The following is a 14,001-nucleotide window of genomic DNA, read 5'->3' as shown; positions in this document are numbered from 1 at the left end:
GCAGTGGTATCATATCGGTTCACTGAAGTCTCCAGCTACCGAGTTCAAGCGATTCTCCTGTCTCAGCCTCCCATGTACCTGGGATTACAGATGCACACCACCACACCCAGCTAATTTTTGTATTTTTAGTAGAGACGGGGCTTCATCATTTTGGCCAGGCTGGTCTCAAACGCCTGACCTCAAGTGATCCATCCACCTCGGCCTCCCAAAGTGCTGAAATTACAGGTGTGAGCCACCAGGCCAGACCTTATAATATCTTACTCCAGTATTTTTCATACTGTGTTAACAGTAACCCAAAAATTTAAAAAAAAAAAAAAAATAGATCTTACATCACAACCCATAATACACACAAATATAAAAAAGTTTCATAAGGTCTTACTTAACTGTAAGACAGAGATTCTCCATTGACATTTTGGTCTGGATAGTGTTTTGTTGCACTGAGTGGGGGTTGCATCTTGTATAGTATAGGGTGTTTAGCAGAATCCTTGGTTTCTACTCACTAGTTGCCAGCCCCCTACCTTGTTACAGCCAAAAACGTCTCCAGACATTGCCACATGTTCCCTGGAGCCAAAATTGTCCTGCTTGAGAACCACTGCTCTGGTGTGTGATGCATTCTGATGATTTCTATCCTCTTCTGTTTCCTTTTTTAAAATGCTATTTGTGACCTACTAAATTGTTTCACAACCTGCTAATGAGCTGTGAACAACTGCAGACAAACAGGACCTCAATGCATATCAACATTGATCAGTAGTAATGCACATTAGCTGTGTGCCATGCAGAGCACTTTTGAGGATATCAAAAGTATTTGGTATTTGGAGATTCTGATAAGTTATGAGACAAGGAAAGGACAGTGTGTTAAAGAAACTTGAATTTCATGTTACAAACATGTTGACTTGAGTTCCCATTGCCACTCACTAGCTATCTGACTTGGGTTTATTCTTGGGGCAAAATAAAGACAACGGTTTTCCTACTTAAGTGATGAATATGAGAGTTAGATACCGTAAATACAAAATCTTAAAGAAGTACCTTCTGACAGCTATCATGAAGATTGTTCTGTGGAAGATTAACTCTATCAGAATAAAGAATTTCTGCAAAAGATAAATTATTGCAGAGCCACATCTGCTCAGCAAGAAAGTAAGAGGTGGCTGAGGGCACTGGGATTCTTGAGGAATGCCTCTGAAAGAGAAATGGGGGCACTGGCCTGAAATCTCCTTCATTCAAGTTCTGACAATGCAGAGGGGTGCCGCTGATCCCAATATATCTCGGATTTCCTAACTCTCTTTAGCATTTACTAACATTCCAGATGTAAAAAGTGCCTCAGAACGACCCTCCAAGGACGAAATGGCAAGCAGACCATGGCTCCTGTATAGTTTACTTCCTTTGGGGGGATTGCCTCTACTCATCACTACCTGTTTCTGCCTCTTCTGCTTCCTGAGAAGGCACCAAGGTGGGTTCTATTTTCCCTCTGCCCCCAGTACCACACATTCTTATTTCTGGGGCTAAAGGATTTTTAGTTTCTTCCTGTTGTTTTCTTTCCCAATCCTGTAAACCATGGATAATGATTTCCTAGAAGACAAGTCATACTTGTGCTAAAAAGCCAGATGGGTTGGTTGGGGCTTCCTTGAGTCACGAGAGAGGCATGCTCACCACAGCACAGTGTTCCAGCTAGAGTTGTGGCAAGCACAGCACATTGCTGAGAATTCATCATTCTCTTTGCATCAGTCTTAGGTTTGTGTGAGAAAGAGCTCTTCTAAACCTTAACAGGATTGGAAGTTGAAACAGTCTCTCAGATCAAGATATCTGATTTATTTTGTATTATCCTCTTTTCACAGCCATACCACATCATGCCAGTCCCACACGCACCCTTACCTCATTGAAGAACCAATGTTCCCAGAGAAAATGAATATGTCTGTACTTTCTGTTGCCATTATAAACATAGGCTTGACCTGAATCCTTACCCAACAATAATGCATTTGAAAAATGTGGGTTTGGCTATGAAGGGAATGGTGTGATATTTTGAAAATAATTCCCTTCTACTTTTGTAAGAACTCCCTCAATGTCATGACCAAATAAGTAAGAGAGGAAAGCATAGAGAATTCTGATCTAGCTTTGGCCTGAACTACTCAGTTTTCTCTTTCTTTTTTCTTCTCCTCCATTCTTTCCCATTCCTGTTTTCACAACACCTGCGACAGCGTAGTTATAGAAACTGAGCTAGATAGAGCAACCCTTATTCTGTGTGTCACAGGAGTAACCTTTGACTGGGCAAAAGTGCTTCTGACATTTTGGAGTGAGAACTTCTGGAGTTCAGAACCTTCTCTGGATTCTGAAGAATTCTCTCTTACCCCAATTCTTCATCTGCAACTCCATGGCTCTTTCTACAGCCTCTCTGTATCTTTCATCATCTTTCTTGAGACTGCTGGAACCTCTCTTAGAACTTCAGAAAAGGAGTCAGGGATAAGTCTTTTGATTTACCACATTCAAAGTGAACTAGGTAGTAGGAGACCTTGGCTACACAGGTGACAGGACAGCAGCATTTCTGGCATTGAGTATGGAATGTCCCCAGAGCAAGGACTTCCAGTCTCTCGCAAGTGATATACTAGATCCTTCCCCTTCCTCTTAGATATGCCATGGGGCTATGTGGACTGAAAAGTGATGAACCAGAGAGAGAGCTGGTCACTGTGAATTCTCACAAACAAGTGTGTGCTAGGCAAAGCAAATTAACAAGCCAAAACTAACAACACTATCCCTGGCATTCAACAGGGTAAGCATGGGTGGCAAGGTGGTTTACTTCTGCTTTTGTTACTCCTTTTGATTACTTCTTTTCCTTTTGTCTTCCAGGAAAGCAAAATGAACTCTCTGACACAACAGGAAGGGAAATTACCCTGGTAAACTTGATGTGTCTGTTGAAACAAATGCAATTTGCGTTATACTGTGTTTATGTATTTATTCAATGAATTTATACAACACTTACCATGTGCCAGGCATTATTCTATGTACCATATATATATATACCCATTTTTAAAGATGTGAATTTTGCACTCTGCTCTCTATGCAGCAAAAGCTCTTTAGGGTTAACAAGTGTCATAATAAATGGTTCTTTGGAAGTTCATGGGAGGCAGTCTAGATCCAAGACAGAAAAGTCAGAGACTGAACCGTACAACCTTGACTCTGCTCTTGCCTGTTATGTGGCTTCAGGCTATTCATTTATTTTTTATGTAAACACCTTAAGGTCTTTCTGGAAGAGAGTAGGGAGCTGATGAAAGAATGACCCCATAAATAACTTCATAAAATGGTTAGATATCTTCATAAATAGCACCAGCAAAATAGAGGCATGATCTTTGGCTTAGTTATTATACAGAGGACCCTGGCAATGTGTATGGGCTCATCAAGGAAGGGACCACCCAGACTAAAGGAAGGGAATTTTGGAGTCAATCTTTCCTACGAGGTTTGGAAAATAAATGTAGGCTTTTCTTTTGAGTTGAATGGTATGGAGATATTAGAACTAAAAATGAATGCAAGACGAGGCAATATATTTGTGGAAAAGCATTCTGAAGCCCTCTAATTAAAACTAAACAGTCATAAATGAGATACTGTAAAGGAACTTGATATGTATCTGTGTTTCAGTAAGGAAAAATAGTGATAAAGAGGTAGTAACCCTCTTAAAAATTCCACAAAAGACAAAGTCGATACAGCCAATAATTCTGTATATAATATTAAATGGCATTCAACATTCCCCACCCAGCTGCTTAATTTTAAACCAAACCGAATACACTCAACTTGACAAACTTCTATTAAGTTTTCATGAGCATCAGTAGGTATGTGTTGAGTGCTAAGGGTTTGTTCCCTCAAATAGGGAAATTTTCTTGAATGTTATTTTCTTTCTATAGTAAATAATAATAAAACTTTCATTTGATTACAATAAGGCCAGAGAGCTATGAAATTATTTAAGACAAAAAATCTAAATAATTTACTGTGCAAGTAAAACCCAGGTTGGTTAAGCTGTGCACATTTTTCTTCCTGTGTAGGCTGGATAAATTACGATTTGAAGCTTAATTCAAAAGGGTATTTTCTGTATGTGCAATTGTTTGGGAAGTTTGTTTTAAAGTGTTTTTGCTTGTCACAAGAATCTGAAGATTTTTGCCCCATTTCAGTTGTCTAGCATTTCAGAAAATAATCAAAAGGATACCATATTAGATCCTTGGGGCTAAATATTTCTTAACATAAAACTAGTATGGGAACCGTGGAGAAATCAAAGTACAGAAAGGAACTGGTATAAACGTGACAGGAAAGGAACTGGTACAAACATAACAGGTACATATGAAAGCCAAGGCTCTGCCGGGCGCGGTGGCTCAAGCCTGTAATCCCAGCACTTTGGGAGGCCGAGACGGGCGGATCACGAGGTCAGGAGATCAAGACCATCCTGGCTAACACGGTGAAACCCCGTCTCTACTAAAAATACAAAAAACTAGCCGGGCGAGGTGGCGGGCGCTTGTAGTCCCAGCTACTCGGGAGGCTGAGGCAGGAGAATGGCGTAAACCCAGGAGGCGGAGCTTGCAGTGAGCTGAGATCTGGCCACTGCACTCCAGCCTGGGCGACAGAGCCAGACTCCGCCTCAAAAAAAAAAAAAAAAAAAAAAAAAAAAAAAAAAAAAAAAGAAAGCCAAGGCTCTGATCTTAATCCAGAATGGTCCTTTGAGGGCGTAAAGTGCTTGCCTAATGAAAACCACTGAATTGTACACTTAAAAGGATGAATTTTATGGCATGTGAATTATATCTAAACATATACTATAAATACACATTTTAAAGTGCTTTGTATACCGCAACCTGCCATAGGAATGTAAGGTGGGATTGCTGTTTCTGGTTTTATCACCCCTATCCACCACACTGTGGTGCACTGGCCTTGTGGCAGCCAGCCACTTTGACGGGGTGCCACAGCAGGGGTGCTGCAGAGCGCTAGATTTTCCTTTGCTCCATTCACTTTAACAAAATGTTTCATGGAAATGAACCCTTTCTTGGGATGAGAGACAGGCAACTGAATTGACAGGCTTAAACAGATTGAAAAGTATCACAGGATCCTTGTTGATATATTGAGGACTAATGGCTAGTTTTCAGTTCACTTGACAGTCTTCTTAAGTGTGCCACCTACTGACTTCAACCAGGCTCCTTCCAGTGGAGTTGGGAGTACTTTTTCTCTTAGCCAAGCAACCTCTGCCTCTTTCAGTCGCTCAGCCTCACTGTGATGTCTGGGCAGCCACCACATCAGAGGGTGGCACTGTATCAGGAATTATTACCTAGCTTCTCAGGGTAAAGCCAAACACGCTTGCATGATAGAGCTCTGCCAAGGAAATCTGCCACAGACATCCTACTGCACATAGCACAATGGGGATGACAAAGGACCAGATAAAGTGTGTAGACTTTCAGACTGTGTACCTGATACCTTAAAGGAGTTAGGCCAGACGTCAAGAGCATAAATCGATGGGCAAAACTTGAATTTAAAGAACTGAAATAGCCCCTAGGATGAACACATCTTTGTCAGGTGAACCTTTGTATAGGTAGGAGTGGCTAATAAATAACTGCAGAGTGAGAAAACATCAGGACTAATTTTACTGTTTGTTTCTACAAATTCACCTCTTTCTCAGAAGCTCTAAGATATTTGGCTATATTTGAAACTGTAAGAATTTTTTGCCGGGTGCGGTGGCTCACGCCTATAATCCAGCACTTTGGGAGACCGAAGCGGGTGGATCACGAGGTCAGGAGATTGAGACCGTCCTGGCTAACACGGTGAAACCCTGTCTCTACTAAAAATACAAAAAAAATTAGCCAGGCGAGATGGCGGGTGCCTGTAGTCCCAGCTACTCAGGAGGGAGGCTCAGTCAGGAGAATGGCGTGAACCCGGGAGGTGGAGCTTGCAGTGAGCCGAGATTGCGCCACTGCAGTCCAGCCTGGGCTACAGAGCAAGACTCTGTCACAAAAAAAAAAAAATTATTTTGGTAGGAATAACAACTGGAATATTGTCTTAGAACTTTTTCTAAGCTTTATCTTTCCAAAACTGACATCAATTTTTTAATTTGAGGTCTTAAATTATAATAATGTATCTTGGCTAACTCATAATATTTATTCTTTCTGCCCCCTTCGGGGGTATTTGTTCTGCTTTATCCTTAATCTTTTTATTCTAAACTGCATTAAATGCTGTTCATCATATTATAAACTGCCTGAAGTTTTCATAGGATATTTTTTGCTTTTTCCATCCATTTGGGCTATGCTTTTTATCTTAAAGGGGGATTAAAAAATGTTCTGTGACCTCAAAAGTGACCAGTAATAAAGCACAAAATAACTATTTAGGGGTGACATAGTGATTCTCAAGCCTTTCATCCTTTAATAATTGAGAGTTAGCTGAAAATGTAGATGTCAGCAGCATACATGAGGGACAGTAGATTATTTCTCAATGGACATGACTCCATTGAAGCCTTTCATTCATAGTTTGCTAATGAATATGCACTACCATGGCCGTAAGTGTCACTTAAAACCATCCTCTTTTCTATTATAGGTTGATGTTCCCTTTAAGAGTGAGCAAACGGAAGCAAGAACCAGGCAAAATTCCCAAGTACTGCTATCAGAAACTGGAATTTATGATAATGAGCCTGACTTTTGTTTCAGGATGCAGGAAGGGTCTGAAGGTTATTCTAATCCATGCCTAGAAGAAAACAAACCGGGCATTATTTATGCTTCCCTGAACCATTCCATCATTGGACTGAACTCAAGACAGGCAAGAAATGTAAAAGAAGCACCGACAGAATATGCATCCATATGTGTGAGGAGTTAAGTCTGTTTCTGACTCCTACAGGAACCATTGAATGATCAGTGTGTTGACATTGTCTGGGCCCAATAGGATGTCAAATAATATTTCTCAATTTGAGAATTTTTACTTTAGAAATGTTCATGTTAGTGCTTGGGTCTTAAGGGTCCATAGGACAAATGATTAAAATTTCTCTCAGAAACTTATTTGGGAGCTTTTTATGTTATAGCCTCGGACAACAAAATCTCTCCAAAGCTGATTGACGTCATGAATAGCAGAATAGTAGAATGTTTAAACTTTAGCCACATTTTACCTAATATACAAACTCGATGCTGCCTTTGAAGCTGTTGGAAAGACTCCGTAGGGAAAAGAGGTTTGTGTTATCTGCATCAGTTCACTACACACTCTTGAAAACAAAATGTACCAATTTGACTAACCAACCACAAATACAGTAATGATTGTATATTTCAAGTCAGTCTTCCATAATAAGAATTTTTTCCTGTGTCAGTCTAAGAATGATGTTTCTTAAATGCAAAGGAGAAATCATTTCAGGCCTGATGTAAGAAAATGAAAATAATAAACGGTGCAATAAAAAGATAGAATATACCAATTGGATGTAGGGTAGATGTTCCCCATACCTGGCAAACAAATGCTTATATCTACTCTGTTAGATTGATAAGTAAATATAGGTGTTAATGGAGCAGTCAACATATAGCACATTTATGAGCAAAGCAGAGACTCATGTTTGGGTCACATAGACTAATGGATAGGAATGTGACATAATGCTGCTGAATTAATATATTTAATATACTTATGGGCATCTGAATAGTTTAAAAGTTAGAATAGGTATTATTGGGTAAGTGAAGATAGCTTAAACTGCTTCATGCTTGACTAGATAGCAAGTTAAAGTGCAATTAATGGAAAGGAGGAAAACCCAGAACATTCAATTGGTCAGTAGGGCTCAATATGCTTTCATTCACCACATCTGCATCTTGCTGTTCTTCTTACTAAGGAATCAGGGCAAATCATCTGTAGTGACATATTTTAGTTTGCTAATTATCTATTTTAAAATACTGAGGTTGCAGCCACTTAAGAGTATAGCAAAAGATGGATTCAGATTTTTGGACTTTCCAAAGTACTTGAGCTAAATTATTTCAAAAATAGTCTATAATTTTATTCAACAGTTTGAGACGATTAGAATTCTCAGGTGCTGCTACTGAATAACGTAATAGTCTTCATCCAAAGTGGATAGCAAAGGCTAAAATCCATTTGAACAAATATGTAAGCTGAGCTGCTGCACAAATGAATGTGATGTGTGTGTGTGTGTGTGTGTGTGTTTTAGGTGGAGTTGGTGACAACAGACATGGTGCATGAGAAACTGATCAAAATGACATTACATTTTCAGTTTGCTTATGAAGCTCAAAATACTACAGTAAATGGGCCATTAAAGAAAATAATATGTGAAATTATGGAGTTGAGAGTACACGTGGGGTATACATACAAAAAGAAAAAACTGAGGTTTTGTGGCGGAGAGATTTTCTTAAGTAACACTGGCATTTTTAGTTCCTTAGATTTGGGGGTGCGGATATCCTTTTGAGTCACTGTTATTTTGCCAATTACACCTAGAATTTTAAGCAACCAATTCGAGATAGGCTCTTTTAGCCAGGGTGCATTTGTGGACAATTTATGTAAGAAAGATATGTTAGAATAGCTGCTTGTGGTATTCTTAAAAATAGAAACAGGAAATATGGGGAGGATACATTTAGCTGTCCTCTTATCAGATGAACACACAAAGTTGAACAGTTCCTTTATGATTCTCTCAAACTTAAAAGCAAAATATTTGTCTTATTTAGCATATTCTTAGTATGTCTTATAGTAAAGATAATGCTGATAATGATTTGTCTCTAAGATTTATTAATATATTTGTACTGTTTGCCAAAATTACAAATCATTTATGTTTTTTTTCCTTTTCAAAATGGTGTCAGAGCCATATATGCATTTTCCCAAATGAATCTATTTCACTGTTATTTACATGGCTTATTTCATTAATTTATAGATGGTTTGAGAAAAAGAATATGCAGATAATTTAATGGTTTCTCACAAATTTTAAGCTTGTTGATTGTGCTCAATAAGAAGGTAAAGTTATTAAAACTTATTTGAAATCAATTTGGCATCTGCTTTTGTACCCCAAAATGTGTGGGCATGAATAGAATACTGATTCTTAAACCCCCTGACACATGAAAGCGACCTGAATAACTTGCCAAACTGCAGACTATCAGCTTGCAGCACTAAGAAATTCTGATTCAGGAGGTCTAGAAAATGGCTCTGTAATCGTCATGTTTAAAAGACATGCCAATCGATTTTAATATGTTTCCCAGTGTCCACAATTTGAGAAACCTGGTAGAGGCTAGGTTTGGTATACGTGGTTTATTTGATCAGTTTTGTGCACCAACCAAAACTATCTAGTCCCCAGAATGGATTCTCTGGTGTGATCATATCTATTTTGCTAAATATAGCAACTTTTTTTCAGAGCACCTTTAGGTTCAGCAAAGCTCAGCAGAGAGCATCGAGAGTTTGTATACCGTCTTCCCCCACATGTGCACAGCTTCTCCCATCATCAACATCCTGCACTTCAGTGGTGCATTTGTTACAATCAGTAACTAGAATTGACATGTCATTATCAACCAAAGTTCATGGCTTACATGAGGGTTCACACTTGCAGTTCTTTGGGTTTTGACAGGTATGATGACATGTATCCACCATTGTGGTGATTGACAGACTAGTTTCACTGTCCTAAAAACCCTCTGTGCTCTACTCGTTTACATCTCCCTCCCAATCCCTGACAACCGCTGCCTCTATTGTTTTGCCTTTTCCAGAGCGCCATACAGTTGGAGTCATGCCCCATGTAGCCTTTTCAGATTTGCTTCTTTCACTTAATAATATGCATTTAAGTTTCCTCCATGTCTTATCATGGCTTGATAGTTCATTTCTTTTTAATGGTGAATAATATTCTGTTGTCTGAATGTTCCACAGTTTATTTATCTCTTCATCTACTGAAGGACATTTTTGTTGCTTCCAAGTTTTGACAATTATGAATAAAGCTGCTCTAAATATTCGTGTGCAGGGTTTTAGAAAAACTTCAATTTGAAATTCAGGGGTACATGGGCAGGTTTGTTATACAGGTAAACCAGTGTCATGGAAAGTTTGTTGTACAGATTATTTTATCACTCAAGTATTAAGCCTATTAGTACCCATTAGTTATTTTATCTGATCTTCTCCTTCCTCTCAACCTCCACCCTCCAGTGGGCCTTAAATGTCTGTCGTTTCGCTCTATGTTTCCATGTGTTCTCATCATTTAGCTCCCACTTGTAAGTGAGAACGTGCAATATTTAGTTTTCTGTTCCTGCCTTAGTCTGCTAAGAGTAATGGCTTCTAGTTCCATCCATGTTCCTGAAAAGGACATGATCTCATTCTTTTTTATGGCTGCATAGTGTTTCATGGTGTATATGTACCACATTTTCTTTATCCAGTCTTCCATTGATGGACATTTAGGTTGATTCCATGCTTTGTTATTGTGAGTAGTGCTGCAGTGAACATATGCCTGTATGTGTCTTTAAAACAGAACAATTTATATTCCTTTGGATACACACCCAGTAACGGAATTGCTGGGTCAAATGGTAGTTCTGTTTTTAGCTCTTTGAGGAATTGCCACACTACTTTCCACAATGGTTAAACTAATTTACACTCCCATCAACAGTGTGTAAGTGTTCCCTTTTCTTCACAACCTCACCAGTGTCTGTTATTTTTTGACTTTTTAATAATAGCCATTCTGACTGGTACGAGACAGCATTGTGGTTATGACTCACATTTGAATTTTCATCTCCTTTGTGTAAACACCAAGGAGGATGATGGCCGGATTGTATGGTAATAGTATGTTGAGTTTTGTAAGAAATTGTCAGTATCTTCCAAAGTAACTGTACCATTTTGCATTTTTACCAGCAATAAATGAGACTTATTATTATTTCACATCCTAGCCAGCATTTAGTGATGTCACTGTTTTAGAATTTTGCCATTCTAATAGGTGCGTAGTGGTATCTCATTGTTTTAACTTGGAATTCCCTAATGACATATACTGTTGTGCATCTTTCCATATAGTTATTTGTAATCCATGTATCCTCTTTGGTGAGGTGTCTGTTCAGATCTTTTGCCCATTGTTTAATTGGGTTGTTCATTTTCTTGTTGAATTTTAAGAGTTCTCTGTATAGTTTTGATACAAACCTTTATCAAATATGTCTCTTTTTCTAGATTGCAAGTAGTCCTTTTTTTTCTTTTTTAAATTTTAGATTCAAGGGTATATGTGCATGTTTGTTACATGGGTATTACATGCATAATGGTGAGTGTTGCGCTTGTAGTATACCTGTCACCAAAACATTGGACATTGTATCCAGTGGGAATTTTTCAACCCTCAACTCCTCCTCACTATCTTCACAGTCCCCAGGGTCTATTTTCTCCATCTTTACATCCATGTGTGCCATTTGTTTAGCTCCCCCTGGCAAATAATTTATTTCTGTATGTGGCTTCTCTTCCTCTCAGTATAATTCATAGCACTTATTTGTTATTATGTTTCCTGTAACATTAGACTGTGGGCTTCTTATGGGCAAAGACTATGTCACATTCTTCCTCAGTTTTTTAGCTCAGTGTTTGGCACATATTAGGATTAAATAATGTTTAATTAATGAATGACTGTGTTTGCAAAGTACTCTCTTGATACTCAAAGGATGGCGCTCAAATCAGTAGCATGGGAATCCTCTGGGAGCTTGTTAGTAATGTAGAATCTCAGCCTTCACATGCTAAATAAGTATCTACATTTTAACAAGATCTTCAGGTAATCAGTATGCACTTCGATGTTTGTGAATCTGTGTTCCACTTAACCTTTATGAACCCATCTTTCTCCACCCAAAGTCAGGTGTGGTAGGACTCTAAGTCGCATTTATAGGATAGACTAATTTAGAAAGTTCTATTTTAGGCAGAAACAGGAAAGGCCGCAAAGTAAAAATGACAAGTGAGAGAGCACAGTACTATTTTGTAGAAGTTTTGCTCAACCTGAGAACATGAGAACTGAAAGTCCTGTGCTAGAAATCAACTTACAGTTTCAAAAATAAGTTCTGGGGGGTTAAGCTTTAAAATTGGGCCCTTATTTTGAAGTTGGTCAGGTTAAACATTCCATGGCAATTGTTTTATCTGCACATAATTTATAACCACCTATTAGCGCCTACCAGTTTGCTAGGTTCTGAGGTTAGTATGGTTGAGAAAGATTTCATTCCTGCCTGACACTGCTTATGGTGTAGGTGAAGTAGAAGATAAACAAAAAATTATAATCCCATTGTTGAATTTTGTTGTGGAGATAGGTGCAAAATGTGAAAACACCATAGAATTTTAAGTTTCTTGAGTATAAGAACTATGTATTATTCACTATAGTAGAGTTCATGTTTCTGAGACTGAGGGCTTTGAGGGAACCCTAAATAGTCACATTCCTCTGGCTCTACAGATTCTTGGCCAACTGAAAAACAGAGGAGTCAGCTTGGGAATAATATTAATAATAAAGATGGATTGACAAGCACAGCTTGGGCCCCAAACCAAAATGTCTTTCCTACCCATTCCTCCACCTAATCTTGCTTGACTTTGGGACCCCTTTATAGGAGAGTTTGGTCTACAGAAAGATACCTACCCAGTCATGTGGGGAATGTCAGCCTGCTTCAAGTTTCCTTGATTGCAAAGTAGAGTCAGAGATACAACTATAACCTCCTTGCCTTTGATGCAAGACGTTCTTTCAGAGGCTAATATGGTTAAAAGGGTGAGAAGCTCTGCCCATCACACCAGTATGTTAAATCAGTTCTCTTTCTGTAAGAAGACTGCAAGAGGGCAGATCATAGGAGGACCTTATGTCATAGCTAAGGTGAGAACATGAGGAAAGAGAAACAGTGACTTTTTCCTAGTTTGGTAAGTAATTGCTGAATGTTAAATTACTGAACTGAACGAATTAAAAGCAAGAAACAACTGCTTCTTTCACAGAAGTCAAAAAATGTCATTTGTGCCTTCTCTTAGAGCCAGAAAAAAGGGAGGAGAGAATTTTAAGTGCAGAAAAGAGCCATTCAAAAGAGCATGGCACATTCTGAGATTGTTGGCCAGGCAGCCAGTGACTGTAGAGCAGGTTACAGAGAGGGAATTACAAAATATAAGACCAATTTTAGTTGTAATTGCCACTTAAATATAACGTAGGTAGCCAAAGTTCTTTCCTGTATATTACACAAAACATTGTGAAAGATCTATCAGCAACGATTTTCTCTTTAAGCTTCTTGGCTGTCACAGATGTGCATAACTGACATGCTGATAAAGGCACACAATTTATTTTTATTTTGGAAAATGTTATTGAAACTTATCCAAGTCTTAATAAATGTTTAACAGTTGATAAATGATTCTATTTTGGGTTAAATACAGTATTGAGTAGAATTTTAGCAAACTCTATGAAGTCACAACCAAAGAGAGGTGAGAAACCTCAAACTTTCTTATTTGCCATTCACAATCTACCTTAAAATAATTAAAAATGTTAGCTCCAAACTGGATAATGACAGACTGCGTTGTTTTTTAAATTTTTGGAAATGTGTGTTTTCTTTGAATAATATGCTATAACGCAATTGGACAACATCTGATTCCTAAGTTTATTTGAATAACATTGGTGTTTATTATGCATCTTAAAAAAAAAGTTAAAAAGTTCAAATTAAGTAGTATTATAGTCAATCTGTTCCAAGGAAGTATTCCAAGTAATAGTGGAGCTGGCCCACAGATTGACTAACTGCTATATGAAATTGAGACCTATGCTTTAGGGCTTTCTATGGCTCATAATCATATATTTATAAGCACCCCACAATATTTTACCTCTTATAATTCTTGATGATCCCTTGACAATAATAATAAAATGTTTATAATAATTGATATCTACCATTTATTTATTGCTTGTCTATGTGCCAAACACTGCTCTAAGTCTTTTAAATGTATGACTTTAATTCTCACAATCACCTTATGAAGTAAATGGTTATCATTCTCATTCTTCTGATCAGGAAACTGAGGCACACAGTCATCAAGTTAACTTGTGCAAGTTCTCATCACTAATAAGTGATAGAAATTAAATCCCAACCTAGTAATCTG

At 38.1% G+C, this 14,001-nt stretch overlaps 1 protein-coding gene across 2 annotated transcripts in view; it reads left to right on the top strand.

Moving 5' to 3' along the window:
* BTLA (B and T lymphocyte associated) overlaps nucleotides 1-8,736 on the top strand; it is a 35,940-nt gene extending 27,204 nt beyond the window's left edge. Inside the window, exons 3-5 of one of the 2 annotated variants that reach the window (XM_025376844.1) lie at nucleotides 1,304-1,447; nucleotides 2,839-2,885; nucleotides 6,547-8,736. In XM_025376844.1, coding sequence (XP_025232629.1) covers nucleotides 1,304-1,447; nucleotides 2,839-2,885; nucleotides 6,547-6,822 — 467 coding nt within the window. In that variant the 3' untranslated portion in view covers nucleotides 6,823-8,736. The remainder of the gene's footprint in view (nucleotides 1-1,303; nucleotides 1,448-2,838; nucleotides 2,886-6,546) is intronic. The other variant, XM_025376845.1, reaches the window with a different exon arrangement.
* Nucleotides 8,737-14,001: the final 5,265 nt, after the last annotated feature.

The sequence above is a fragment of the Theropithecus gelada genome, chromosome 2 (genome assembly GCF_003255815.1).
Source record: "Theropithecus gelada isolate Dixy chromosome 2, Tgel_1.0, whole genome shotgun sequence".
Lineage (NCBI taxonomy): Eukaryota > Metazoa > Chordata > Mammalia > Primates > Cercopithecidae > Theropithecus > Theropithecus gelada.
The sequence above is the reverse complement of the archived record's forward strand: the minus strand, read 5'-3'. Positions and strand labels throughout refer to the sequence as shown.